At 41.4% G+C, this 15212-nt stretch overlaps 1 pseudogene and 2 gene segments (V, D, J or C); all 3 read right to left on the bottom strand.

Annotated features, from left to right (window-relative positions):
- Positions 1-368: 368 nt before the first annotated feature.
- Positions 369-1081, bottom strand: LOC122744077. The segment is given in 2 exon segments: positions 369-685; positions 998-1081. Coding segments are annotated over 2 exon segments (366 nt in total).
- Positions 1082-3816: 2735 nt separating this feature from the next.
- LOC122744073 lies at positions 3817-4221 on the bottom strand (annotated as a pseudogene).
- A 9959-nt stretch (positions 4222-14180) lies between these two features.
- Positions 14181-14890, bottom strand: LOC122744076. The segment is given in 2 exon segments: positions 14181-14497; positions 14807-14890. Coding segments are annotated over 2 exon segments (366 nt in total).
- Positions 14891-15212: the final 322 nt, after the last annotated feature.

Genomic DNA, 15212 nt, shown 5'->3' with positions numbered 1-15212 from the left:
ACAGCAACAAACGTGGAAACAAACAAATTATTGCTAGAAAGAACTGGAGCAAAACAAGAACTGATACTCTCAACAAGGAAAATATGTTGAGACAAAGATTTCAAGTAGACTTGAAATGTCAGCATTTCCCCTCTTTGGATTTTCCCCTTTATCTCCCAGGGGGCTGTGCTGACTCCCCTCTGCCTTGGGGACAGAGCATGTGACAGACAAGGCTTTGTGAGAAAGGAGGGCACCTGTGGGACCAGGAAAGGGAAGCCCTGGGAGATGTGAGCCTGCTCAGAGAGCAGGGGCTGCTCTGCCTGGGGACCAGAGAGGAAGCAGCTGCTGCTCTGAGCTGAATCCCCTGGGCAGCCTGGGGAGGTTTTTGTTCAGGCCTGAAGCACTGTGGGAGGCCAGTTATAATCTTGCTGACAGTAATAATCTCCAGCATCCTCAGGCTCCAAGCTGCTGATGGTGAGAGTGAAATCTGTCCCAGACCCACTGCCACTGAAGCGGGCAGGCACTCCAGATGCCAGGCTGTTAGCCCCATAGATGAGGAGCCTGGGGGCTTGGCCAGGTTTCTGCTGGTACCAATGAAGGTAGCTACCTACACTCTGACTGGCCTTGCAGCTGAGGGTGACTCTCTCTCCTGGAGACCCAGACAAGGAGGCTGGAGACTGGGTCAGCACAACGGCTCCTTGGGAATCTAGGAAACCAACAAAATAAGGGGAAGACAGAAGTGTATTAATATGCAAAGTGTGTGAACAAGACAATTCTGTGGAGACCCTGAAATCCCAAATAACTGACAAGTAATTGTATTTACTGTCAACATGGGACATAAATCATCTTTGCCACAGACTTCACAATATCTATAATCTGGGGCCTGACCATGCTCCTCAGCCCCATCTACCTGTGTTGTGTCTAAGCTTCCTCATCCCCTGGATCCAGGGGTCATCAAGTCTTTAATCCCTGAAAACCTGTGACCTCCTCACCCCTTCCCTGCCCTGCTGGGTCTTACCCTGAGCCCAGAGCACCAGCAGCCAGAGGAGCTGCCCTGGGGAGACCATCCTGGCCTTCAGACACCTGCAGAGGGAGCAGTCAGAGCCCTGAGGGGCAGCAAGGAGGGAGGAAGCTTTTCTACCCTGAGCAGGGCTCCCTGCAGGCCCCTGGGGCTCCATATGCAAAAGAGCCCCAGGTCTGCTCTGAGCCTCCTCTCAGGACCCTGTGAGCCACAGGGAGTCACCCTGGCTGAGCCTGACTCTGGGGGAGGGGTCTCCCTCCTCTCTGTCCTCAATGTGTGACCTCAGGAGCAAAGACAAGCTCCCGTTTGGTGTCTGACATGGGAATGGTTGGAGCTGGTTGTGGATGAATGAGGGGAGGCTTCTCTCTGTGCCCCAGGACTAGATCCCCCACAACCAGAAGAGAGCTCCCAGGCTGGGGAGGGGGCAGAGATGGCAGAAGCTCACAGCTTGTAGCCATTGGAGGTGCCTCACCTGCCTCTGCTCATGCACCTGGACCTCTACCACTCCCTGCTGGAGAAGGTGTGAAGTCAAGGAGGCAGAGAGGAAGGGCTGGCTGACGCTGGACAGGTCTTAGCCTGGGACCTAGGGGAAAGCCTAGTAGAGCCCCATTCCTGGGTGGATGGGTTTTGTCATCCACTAGATGAGATTACTGCAGTTGTTCTGAGCATCATGGAGGAAAAGGTTATTCCCACCCTTCTCCCCATTTACCCATTTCAGACAATCACTAAAGGTGAGGACCCCTACTATGATTCAACCCATGTCCTGGCTGTGACTGTTTCCTGAAATATGGATCTTGGTAAATGTGTGCCCAATGTGCGGCTATAAAGGTGAGGGGCACTGGCTCAGAGATGGACCAAAGGAGGCTGGAGTCATTCACTTGTGGCTAATCACTTCTCTCCTGTGGGACTGCAAGAGTCCCCTGGTTGAGACGCCTGCCTCCAGTCTCTCCTCTCTCCAACTATCAACAGGGGATGATGACATCAAAAAACACTTTTGCTGTTTTGAAAATATTTTCTTGTTTCCAATTACATCTACAAGAATTTTTAATTTTTTTGTATTTAATATTTTTAATTAATTAATTCTTAGAGGCTCCTCCTAACTTGTTTCTGGTGAAGAGGGCAAAGCAGCAGGACCAGGGTCACTTTTTTCCCACACCAGTTGTCTACCTTTCTCTTAAGCAAGAGACTTAAGATTTTTCTGCAAGAAAAGAGGCTTTCTCTGTCCTTAACTCACAACTGTGTCGTGTTAGTCTCAAAAGAACACTTCCACTGAAGGGTTGCCCCTGTAGTACCTCCCAGAAGGGGAAGAAAAGGTAACCTGAGCAGCGGTGCTTGAGAAGGCAAGGTGAAGGAACCAGCTTCACATGCTTGCAGGGAGATCTCCCTCTGACGTTCTTGCTTGTGTCCCAGCTGAAATCTGGTGTGAGCACTGTCCTTATCAAAGGAAAGAACACCCAGGAGATGCTCGGTGCTCTAATCCAAGGAACCCTTCTTCCCCAGACTGCCCTCTGAATGCCAGGTTCTTGTGCTGGGGAAAAACGCACAACTGTGCTTCTCTTTTCCATTCAGTAGTGAACTCAGGTGTGCTGATTTATGGTGTATGGGAAATGGCTGAATCAGGTGGACATGAAGTGGGCACCAAACAAAAGTGGGCAGCTGCCTCAGGGATTCACACCAGATGGGAGGTAGGTTGGGGAGAACTGCTAATGCCTAGAAATGCAAGGGCTATTTCAGCTTTCAGGAATGGAATACCTGTGAGCCAACTGAAAGCCATCAAGAGCTCCAACAGACAGAACAGAGGCCATCTTCACTGACAGTATGAACCTGGGTCCTTTAGCCTCCCACACCACCTCCAATCCAGACCTGAGAACCAGTTTCTTCCATTTCTTCACTTATGGGCTAAAACATATAATGGAATCCACAGAGTCCAGAGGCAGATGCCAAATTCCCATAAAGATTTGCTTAAACTTGTGACCAGGCTCAATGGCTTCATTATGAAATTTTCACTGAAAGGTAAAACTTTCCATCCATTTTTAAAATTTGTGATATATAATTATATTGTATACATATATCAAACATAGATATTGTGACAGGTAAAACTAAATGTGTGTGGTCACCTTACCTGTCCCCAGTGCGGGGGTCACTAGCTAGGATTTACTTATAAATTAGAAGCTTCAGCAACAGTTTAGGCAATAAGCATTTATGAAAGTATATTAGAGGTTAGCAAAGAGAGAACACATGTCTCTGAAAGAATAGGAAACCTTTCTACCCGAGAGGAGAGATCAGAATTCAACCTGGCCTGCTTCTTCTGCCATCACCACAAGGTTCCAGCCACCAACTGAAAAAACGAACAGCACTGCCTGCCTCCCCAGGAAGAGGTGGTCCTTTCACACTGCTTCAAGCTGATTGTTTGAGGGTGGTCTCATGTGGATGTGAGGTAGCTTCTGGAGGCTGAATCAACCTTAGAAATGGCAACCCATGCTCTTTCAGGAGGGGGCAAGATAATACAGAATAGAATATACACATACCCATATATGACAGAAATAATGTATATTTTCTATGTTATTACATTTGGATATACCTAGATAAATTCTAGTACATATAACCTAGTATTTCAAATCCTTCCTCTTCCTTTCTTTTATAAACAGGAAGTTTCTTTTACTTGTTATACCAGCAAATTTCTGTTTTATAAATAGCAAATATGCATCAATTTATATAAATAATATATAACAAATTTGTTTAAATATAACTACTATATAAATATATTTTTAAAAGCAGACCCATTCTTCCACCCCAGATGACCACTGACAATGACTCTATTTTGCAATAGATGCCTGGGAATCTTTCATCTTCTTGGTCATGGAGGGGAGGAGGTGCATATGGTCATCAACACATTTGGTCACACAGGACTCCATCTGCCTCTTCACATACTGTTCCTTGCTCATGGCATCGATCAGATCTTTGGCTTTGTCATTGCAGTGTTTGGTGTATCGAGCCAGAGAGTCCTGGAATGTTTCCAATTTGCTGGTCACAGTGGCCTGTGCCTGGGCCAAGGGTGCATGGCAGCACTCAATGCACTGATGAACCCGCTGCATGGAGGCCTGGGTATCCTTGCAGCAGTTGGCACTGCATCAGAGCAGAGTACCCTGCATCTTGCAGATATTCTCCTGGTCTAGAGCCTCCACCTTGGTGTCCTTTGCCTCCTGCTCTGACCCTGCCATGGCACACATACCCATCACCAGGCCCCAGGGCCCTGCCTTGCTCAGCCCCAGCACACAACCCCAGCATCCACATGGAGCCCCACCACTTTTTAACCTTTTAAAAAAATTTGGCTTCTAAATTTTCTGCTTCCTTCTCCCCCCTCTTTGAGAAGGCAAACACTTGTTATATGTTATATACATATAGTCAGGGAAAATATATTTCTAGATTAATCATATTGTAAAAGAAGATATAGGGGGGTGGAGCCAAGATGGCGGAGAGGAAGCAGCAAGCTGCCTGAGCTCTCCTTCTGTTCCCTCAAAAAGAACATTAAATCAAGCCTCTGGATGGATTCTGAAACTACAGAACCTGCAAAGAGACAGAGAGACACAGTCCTCCAACCAGAGATAATTTAGAAGACTTCAGGAAAAGGTCGGTCTGACTCGGGCAAAAGGGAGGCCCAGTGCAGGGCAGCAACCCAGCACCAAGGGGGTTGGGGCAAGTCAGCAGGAGCTGCGGGCCACAGCCAAACAACTGAGGCCCCTGGAACCTGGTTCAAAAATCTGGTGGCCAAGAAGGACAGTGGAAAACCTACCTGCATTGGCCAAGAGGGCCACGAACGGGTCAGGCGGGATCAGATGACGAGATTGGGCGCCTGGCTGGCCGAGCACAATCAGACAGGAAGTGCAGGGCCGGGGAATCTCCACACACCATAAAGGCCTCAGAGTAAAAACCGGTCACACAGCACCTATACCCCTGCACAAGAAGCCCAAAACAGGGACCCTGGTGCCCCCAGAGCAGAACTCAACTTAAAAAATAAATAAATAAGCTGCAATACGGAGTAAGAAGCAAAAAAGAACCCTCTCCATTGAGAGCTTCTGTATCAATAGGGAAGAAACCAACACAAACTCAGATGAGGACAATAGCCTCAAATTGCCTACATCTGAAGCCTCATGAGGGAAGGTGAATTGGTCTCAAGAACAAAAACCCTTCCTGGAAGAGCTCCAAAAGGATTTTAAAAATCAATTGAGAGATGTAGAAGAAAAAATGGGGAGAGAAATGAAAGGAAAACAAGAAAACTATGAAAAAAGAATCAGCAGCTTGGAAAAGGAAGCACATAATTTCACTGAAGAAAACAAAGCCTTAAAAAATTCATTTGGCCAAATGGAAAAAAAAGGTGCATAATCTCATTGAAGAAAAGACTGCCTTAAAAAATTCACTTGGCCAAATGGAAAAAAAGGTGCTTAAACTCACTGAAGAAAACAATACCTTAAAAAATTCATCTGGCCAAAAGGAAAAAAAGGTGCATAATCTCACTGAAGAAAACAATACCTTAAAAAATTCATTTGGCCAAATGGAAAAAAAGGTGCATAATCTGATTGAAGAAAACACTGCCTTAAAAAATTCACTTGGCCAAATGGAAAAAAGATGCATAATCTCACTGAAGAAAACAATGCCTTAAAAATTAAAATGGGACAGTTGTAAGATAAGGAATCCATGAGACACCAGGAATCAGTCAAGCAGAATAAAAAAAAATGAAAAAATAGAAGAAAATGTGAAATACCTCATTGGAAAGACAACTGATCTGGAAAACAGATCGAGGAGAGACAATCTGAGAATCATTGGACTGCCTGAAAGCCATGACCAGAAAAAGAATCTAGACATCATATTCCAGGAAATTATTAAAGAGAACTACCCTGATATCATAGAATCAGAGGATAAAATCATCATTGAAAGAATCCACCGATCACCTCCTGAAAGAGACCCCAAAAGGAAAACTCCAAGGAATATTATAGCCAAATTCCAGAATTATCAGGTGAAGGAGAAAATACTCCAAGCAGCCAGAAAGAAGCAATTTAAATATCATGGAGCCACAGTCAGAATTGCTCAGGACCTGGCAGCTTCAACATTAAAGGACTGCAAGGCTTGGAATATGATATTCCGGAAGGCAAAGGAGCTTGGATTGCAGCCAAGAATCTATTACCCAGAAAAAATGTGCATTTTCTTTCAGGGGAAAAGATGGACATTTAATGACATTGGGGATTTTCAATCTTTCCTGGTGAAAAGACCAGAACTGAATAGAAAATTCAATCTCAACATACAAGACTCAAGAGAAGTTTAAAAAGGTAAACAGAGGGGGGGAAAAAGGTTACCCTATTAAGTTAAACTGCTTATATCCCTACACAGGAAGATAATACTCATAACTCTTAAGAACTGTAAATGTATTTGGGCAGAGAGAAGGACTTTATATAGAGGGTATAAATATAAATTGTCTTTGATGTGATGATACAAAAGAATTAAGGGGATAAAAAGGGAATCTATGGGGGGGAGAGGAAAGGGGAGGTGGAATGGGATGAATCATATCATATGAAGAGGTGGAAAAAAACCTATTACAATAGAGGGAAAGGAAGGAAGGGGGAACATTGTTTCAACCCTATTCTCATTAGATTTGACTCAAAGAGGGAATAACATACATGTTCATTGGGATAAAGAAACTTAACTCATTCTTTAGGGAAGCAAAAGGGGAAGGGAAAGGGGGGACTGATAGAAGGGAGGACAAAAGCAAGGGAGAAAAGGGTAAAGAAAAGAGAGGGGGGGTGATAAAAAGGGAGGGCAGATTGGGGGAGGCAGGGGTAAGAAGTGAGGAGGAATAGGGTGAAAGAAGGGGGGGAAAGTACAAAGAGGGTAAATAGAATGGAGGGGAATAGACATTCAGTAATAATAACTGTGAATGTGAATGGGATGAACTCTGCTATAAAATGGAAGTGAATTGCAGAGTGGATTAAAAACCAGAATCCTACAATATGCTCTTTACAAGAAACATATTTGAAGCAGAGAGATACACACAGAGTAAAGGTAAAAGGCTGAAGCAGAATATATTATGCCTCAGCTAAAGTAAAAAAAGCAGGGGTAGCAATCCTTATCTCAGACAAAGTGCAGGCAAAAATGGATCTCATTAAAAGAGATAAGGAAGGAAATTACATCTTACTTAAAGTTACTATAGATAATGAAGTACTATCAATATTAAATATGTATGTGCCAAGTGGTATAGCATCCAAGTTCTTAGAGGAGAAGTTAAATGAGTTACAAGGGGAATTAGACAGTAATACTATACTAGTGGGGGATCTGAATCTCCCCCTCTCAGAATTAGATAAATCTAGCCAAAAAATAAATAAGAAAGAAGTGAAAGAGGTGAATAGATTACTAGAAAAGTTAGACATGATAGATGTCTGGAGAAAATTGAATGGGGATAGAAAGGAATATACCTTTTTCTCAGCAGTACATGGCACATTTTCAAAAATTGACCATGTATTAGGACACAAAAACACCATAGTCAAATGTAGAAAGTAAATATATAGTAAATGCATAGTTCTCAGATCATGATGCAGTAAAAATTACATGTAAGAAAGAGCCAGGGAAAAGTAGAATGAAAATCAATTGGAAACTAAATAATTTCATTCTAAAGAATGAATGGGCCAAACAAGAAATCATAGAAACAATCAATAACTATATCCAAGAGAATGACAAGAATGAGACAACATACCAAAATCTATGGGATGCAGCCAAAGCAGTGCTTAGGGGAAAATTTATAGCTCTAAATGCTTACATGAATAAAAAAGAGAAAGAGGAGATTAATGAATTGGGCATGCAACTTAAAAAGCTAGAAAAAGAACAAATTAGAAATCCCCAATTAGACACTAAATTAGAGATCCTGAAAATTAAAGGAGAAATTAATAAGATGGAAAGCAAAAAAACTATAGAATTAATCAATAAAACTAAGAGCTGGTTTTATGAAAAAACCAATAAAATAGATAAAATATTGGTTAATTTGATTAAAAAAAAGAAAGAAGAAAACCAAATTACCAGTATCAAAAATGTAAAGGGTGATGTTACCACCAATGAAGTGGAAATTAAAGCAATAATTAGGAATTATTTTGCCCAACTGTATGCCAATAAATTTGATAATCTAAATGAAATGGATGAATATTTACAAAAATACAAACTGCCCAGGTTAACTGAAGAAGAAATAAAATCCTTAAATAAACCCATAATAGAAAAAGAAATTGAACAAGCCATTAATGAACTCCCCAAGAAAAAATCCCCAGGGCCAGATGGGTTTACGGGTGAATTTTACCAAACATTTAAAGAACAATTAATTCCAGTATTATACAAATTATTTGGAAAAATAGGTGAAGAAGGAGTTCTACCAAATTCGTTTTATGACACAAATATGGTGGTGATACCAAAACCAGGCAAAGCAAAAACAGAGAAAGAAAATTATAGACCAATTTCCCTAATGAATATTGATGCTAAAATCTTAACTAAGATATTAGCAAGAAGATAACAGCAAGTGATCACCAGGATAATACACAATGACCAGGTGGGATTTATACCAGGAATGCAGGGCTGGTTCAACATTAGCAAAAGTATCAACATAATCAACCACATCAATAAGAAAACCAACCAAAATCATATGATTATCTCAATAGATGCAGAGAAAGCTTTTGACAAAGTACAACACCCATTCCTAATAAAAACACTAGAGAGTTTAGGAATAGGTGGAGCTTTCCTTTGAATAATAAACAGTATCTACCTAAAGCCATCAGCAAGTATTATATGCAATGGAGATAAATTAGGGGCCTTCCCAATAAGATCAGGGGTGAAACAGGGATGTCCATTATCACCCCTATTATTTAATATTGTCCTAGAAATGTTAGCTTTAGCAATCAGAGAAGAGAAAGGAATTAAAGGAATTGGAATAGGCAAGGAGGAAACAAAACTATCACTCTTTGCAGATGATATGATGGTATACATAAAGAATCCTAAAGAATCGACTCAAAAATTACTTGAAACAATGAACAACTTTAGCAAAGTAGCAGGATATAAATAAACCCACATAAATCATGAGCATTTCTATATATGACCAACAAAGCCCAGCAGCAAGAGATAGAAAGAGAAATTTCATTTAAAGTAACGGTAGATCATATAAAATACTTGGGAGTCTACTTGCCAAGACAAACCCAGGAACTCTATGAACACAACTACCAAACACTCTTCACACAAATCAAATTAGATCTAAATAATTGGAAAGATATCAATTGCTCATGGATAGGCAGAGCTAATATAGTAAAAATGACAATACTGCCTAAATTAATTTACTTATTCAGTGCCATACCAATCAGACTACCTAAAAATTATTTTATACAGCTAGGAAAAATAATAACAAAATTCATCTGGAAAAACAAAAAATCAAGAATATCCAGGGAAATAATGGAAAAAAAAATCACAGGAAGGTGGGTTAGCGGTACCAAACCTGGAGCTTTACTATAAAGTGGCAGTCATCAAAACTATCTGGTACTGGCTAAGAAATGGAGTGGAGGATCAATGGAATAGGCTAGGCTCAGGAAATGCAGTAGTAAATGACACTAGTAATGTAGTGTTTGATAAACCCAAAGACTCCAGCTTCTGGGATAGGAACTCTGTATTTGACAAAAACTGCTGGGAAAACTGGAAGATAGTATGGCAGAAATTAGGCATAGACCAACATCTTACACCTTATACTAAAATAAGGTCAAAATGGATACACGATTTAGACATAAGAGGTGATACCATAGGTAAATTAGGAGAGAAAGGAATAGTGTACCTATCAGATCTTTGGAAAGGAAAACAGTTTTTGACCAAACAAGAGATAGAGTATATTATAAAATGCAAAATGGATGATTTTGATTATATTAAATTAAAAAAAATTTGTACAAACAGAAGCAATGCATCCAAAATTAGAACGGAGGCAGAAAGCTGGGAAACAATTTTTGAGGCCAGTACTTCTGATAAAGGCCTCATCTCTAAAATATATAGGGAACTAAATCAAATGTATAAGAATCCAAGTCATTCCCCAATTGGGAAATGGTCAAAGGATATGAACAGGCAGTTTTCTGATGAAGAAACCAAAGCTATCTATTCCCATATAAAAAAATGCTCTAAGTCTCTAATGATTAGAGAGATGCAAATTAAAACAACTCTGAGGTACCACCTGACACCTCTCAGATTGGCTAAAATGACAAAAGAGGAAAATAATAAATGTTGGAGAAGCTGTGGGAAAATTGGAACACTGATTCATTGTTGGTGGAGCTGTGAACTGATCCAACCATTCTGGAGAGCAATTTGGAATTATGCCCAAAGGGCGATAAAGCTGTGCATACCCTTTGACCCAGCAATACCACTTTTAGGTCTTTTTCCCAAAGAAATCATGGAAAGGGGAAAGGGACCCACGTGTACAAAAATATTTATAGCTGCTCTTTATGTGGTAGCAAGGAATTGGAAGTTGAGAGGATGCGCATCAATTGGGGAATGGCTGGACAAGTTGTGGTATATGAATACAATGGAATACTATTGTGCTGTAAGAAATGATGAGCAGGAGGAGTTCAAAGAAACCTGGAGGGTTTTACATGAGCTGATGATGAGTGAGATGAGCAGAACCAGAAGAACATTGTACACAGTATCATCAACATTGAGTGTTGATCTACTATGATGGACTATATTCTTCTCACTAATGCAATGGTACAGAAGAGTTCCAGGGAACTCATGATAGAAGAGGATCTCCAAATCAAAGAAAAAAAAAACTGTGGAGTATAGAGGCTGAATGAACCATACTATTTCTTTTGTTTTTGGAGCTGTTTTTTTCTATTTTGAGGTTTTTCATCAGTGCTCTGATTTTTTGTCTTATAACATGACTAATGCAGAAATAGGATTAATGTTATTATGTGTATATATATGTGTGTGTATAGATATATGTATATGTATAGATATATGTATATGTATATGTATATGTATATGTATATAGATATGTATATGTATATAGATATATAAATATAACCCATATCAGATTACCTGCTGTCTAGGGGAGGGGAGAGGGAGGGGAGGGAGGGAGAAAAATCTGAAATTGTAAAGCTTGTAAACATAAGTTGAGAACTATCTTTACATGTAACGGAAAAAATAAAATACCTTATATGTTAAAAAAGTAGAAGATATAAACCAAAAAATAAGAAAAATAAAGTATAAAAATGTATGCTGTGATCTGTATTCAAAAATCATCAGTTAAAAAATCACTTCTTAATCTATGTCCACAACAGAATGGTAAGTACTCACAAGAGAAAAGGAAAAGTAAAAATAGCTCATGCTCCAAAGGTGTTAATATTTTTTATGACAGATGCAATAATAACCATAATATGTGTTATTATTTTAATAGCTTAATTTCATTCATTTATATTCATGCAGCATAATTTGTTTAGCCTTTATCCAATCAATAGGTACTCCCTTCTTTTCCATTTCTTTCACAATATAAAAAAATACCATAAATATATTTGTATATATGGAACCTTTCCCTTTCTTTGGGATATAGGCATAGGAATGATATCATCAGATCAAAGAATATGCAAAGTTTAGTAACTTTGACTGTATAGGTACAAATAGCTTTCCAGAATGACTAGACCAATTTACAGTTCCACCAACAGTTTATCCAGGTGCCTGTTTTCCCTCAACCCTTCCAATACTTGTCATTTTCCTTTTTTTAATCATATTTGCCAGTCTAATGGGCATGAAATGGAATTTTAAATTTACTTTTTCTAATTACTAATGATTTAGAGCATTTTTCTTTCTTTATTTAAGCAATAACATTTTTATTTATAGTTTGGGGTTCCAATTTTTATCCCTCCTTCCCTCCCTCCTCTACCCTTCCCTGAAGCAGTAAGCAATCAGACATAGGTTATACATGTACAATTATGTAAACATTACCATATTATTTATTTTGTATATGAAAACTTGAATAAAAGGAAAAATGGAAGAAAATGAAGAAATACCATGCTTCTGTCTGTGTTCCATTAACATCAGTTCTTTCTTTGGAGATGGATAGTATGTTTCATTCATAGTTCTCTGGGATTGTCTTAGATCATTGTATTATTGAGAATAGTTGAGTCATTCACAATTCTTCATCAAACAATATTGATGTCTCTGTCCCAATGTTCTCTTGGTTCTACTCACTTCACTATATATCAGTTCATACAAGTCTTTCCAGGCTTTTCTGAAATCTTCCTGCTTGTCATTTCTTAGAGCAAAATAATATTCCATCACCATCATATACCACAGTTTGTTTAGCCATTCCCCACTTGATGGGCATTCCTTTGATTTCCAATTCTCAGCCACCCCAAAAAGCTGCTATAAATAGTTTTGTACAAATAGGTCTTTTTCAATTTATAACATTTGTTTTTAATGGCTACAGATATTTTAGATGTATTTCCTTGAAAACTGCCTGTTCAGACCCTTTGGAATGATTATTATTCTATAAAACTGAATTTCTATCTTATGTATGTTGAGACTTAGATCTTAAGAGAAACTTACTGCAAAGAACGTTACTTCATATGAACTGAAATTCCATTTTCTTGTAATTTACTCTACCTGTTCTATGACTTTTACATCACGTAAGGAAATCCATGTAAAGAAATTCAATGACAGCAACAAGGTGCATGAGTGTGAAGGACAGAGACTGGGAGCACTGTGAAAACAAGGAGCCAAGACACCATTGAGTTGAACCTGGGAGCTGAGCCAATCCTCTCTTCTTTTCAGGGACAAAGGCTGACCAGAGAGCCCCAGAATAGTAGTGAGAACATCTGTGTGTCCTTGGTCATAAAGGGAATGGACAGGGCCATGTGCCTTCATAACAAGAGATCCCTTGTGGCAGGGAATAGAGTAAGAGACACCTAGCAGAGATGGCCAGTGATGGGTGTGACCCTGCCACTTACTCTTTGGAAGGGGCTAAAATTCTAGCTATACTAGCTAAAATCTAATGAGTGGTCACCAACAAATTATAAGCTGTAGCAAGATTTTAGACTTTTAAGCATTTATTAAGGAGAATAAGAGTTTGGAGAAGAGAGGGAGAAAGAGGCCTCGATTCAGCTATCTATCTTGGGGTGCTACAGTTCTCCTTCTGACCTCAGTAGCATGTATAACTTCAGGGTCAGGTGTAGCCCCTCCCAAATGAGTCAGCTTAGTTCCAATAATTTTTACCACAAATAATTTTTACCACATTCTCCCCCTTTGTTTTTTCAAGAAGCATGTGTGGTTTTACTCCATGAAACATCTCATAGGGACTCCGACAAAGTCTGGTGGAGGTGGGGGGGTTACACTCCAACTCGCACAGGGGCACCCATTAGCCTGAGTCAGCTAATATGGACATGACCCTCCCAGATGGAGGAAACCATGAGTCCCTGTCTGGGGGCAGGGTTGGGTGACTGCGGACATTCACCTTGGCTCTTAGCCCGGCTCAGGACATGAAGAACCCAGCCCTGTGATATCAGGGTGTCCAGGGATGGAGAAAAAGTAATTTAGTCTACATCATCTCAGTCAGGTGGCAGAGTGCATGGAGTGCTGGGTTTGGAATTAAAGATTCATGTTCCTGAGTTCCAATCTAACCTTAGACACTTACTAGCTTTGGGACCCTGGGGAAGTCAATTACCCCTGTTTGCCTCGGTTTCCTCATCTGGATATCCAGCTGGATAAGGAAATGGCTAACTACTCAAGGATCTTTGCCAAGGCAACCCAAGGGTGGTCATGAAGGGTCAGATGTGACTGAACAACAGCAACAGACATGGACACAAACAAATTATTGCCACAAAGAAGTGGAGCAAACCCCACAAAACATGAAGTTTTGCTCCCAACAGGAGAATCACTTTATGCAGAGGCAAAGTTGTCAAGCGCACTTGAAATGTCAGCATTTCCCCTCTATTGATTTCCCCCTTGTTTCCCAGGGGGCTGTGCTGCCTCCCTCTGCCTTGGGGACATGTGGTTAACAAGGATTTGTGAGGAAGAGGGGACCTGTGGGACCAGAAGGGGGAAGCCTGGGAGATGTGGCTGCTTTGCCCTGGGGACCAGAGAGGAGGCAGCTGCTGCTCTGAGCTGAATCCCCTGAACAGCCTGGGGAGGTTTTTGTTCAGGCTTGAAGCACTGTGGGAGGCCAGTTATTACTCTGCTGACAGTAATAATCTCCAGCATCCTCAGGCTCCAAGCTGCTGATGGTGAGAGTGAAATCTGTCCCAGACCCAGTGCCACTGAAGCGGGCAGGGACTCCAGATGCCAGGCTGTTAGCATAGTAGATGAGGAGCCTGGGGGCTTGGCCAGGTTTCTGCTGGTACCAATTTAACCAGCTACCAACACTCTGACTGGCCTTGCAGCTGATGGTGACTCTCTCTCCTGGAGATCCAGACAAGGAGGCTGGAGACTGGGTCAGCACAATGGCTCCTTGGGAATCTAGGAAACCAACAAAATGAGAGGAAATGAGAAATGTGTGACTGTCCACGTCAAAGTGTAGGAACAAGACCCCTGAAATCCCAAATGACTGACAAGTAGTTGTATTTACTGTCAACGTGGGACATAAACCATCTTTCCCACAGACCTCACAATGTTTGTAGTCTCAGGCCTGGCCATGCTCCTCAGCCCCATCTGCCTGTGTTGTACCTAAGCTTCCTCACCCCCTGGATCCAGGGGTCATCAGGTCTTTAATCCCTGAAAACCTGTGCCCTCCTCACAGCTTCCCTTCCCTGCCCTGCTAGATCTTACCCTGAGCCCAGAGCACCAGCAGCCAGAGGAGCTGCCATGGGGAGACCATCCTGGCCTTCAGACACCTGCAGAGAGAGCAGTCAGAGCCCTGAGGGGGCAGCAAGGTGGGAGGAAGCTTTTGTACCCTGAGCAGGGCTCCCTGCAGGCCCCTGGGGCTCCATATGCAAAAGAGCCCCAGGTCTGCTCTGAGCCTCCTCTCAGGACCCTGTGAGCCACAGGGAGTCACCCTGGCTGAGCCTGACTCTGGGGGAGGGGCCTCCCTCCTTTCTGTCCTCAGTGTGTGACCTCAAGAGCAAAGGCAAGCTCATGTTTAGTGTCTGATGTGGGAAGGGTTGGAGCTGGTTGTGGATGAATGAGGGGAGGTTTCTCTCTGTACCCCAGGATTAGATCCCCCATAACTAAGAGA

Source organism: Dromiciops gliroides, chromosome 2 (genome assembly GCF_019393635.1).
Source record: "Dromiciops gliroides isolate mDroGli1 chromosome 2, mDroGli1.pri, whole genome shotgun sequence".
Taxonomy (NCBI): domain Eukaryota; kingdom Metazoa; phylum Chordata; class Mammalia; order Microbiotheria; family Microbiotheriidae; genus Dromiciops; species Dromiciops gliroides.
The sequence above is the reverse complement of the archived record's forward strand: the minus strand, read 5'-3'. Positions and strand labels throughout refer to the sequence as shown.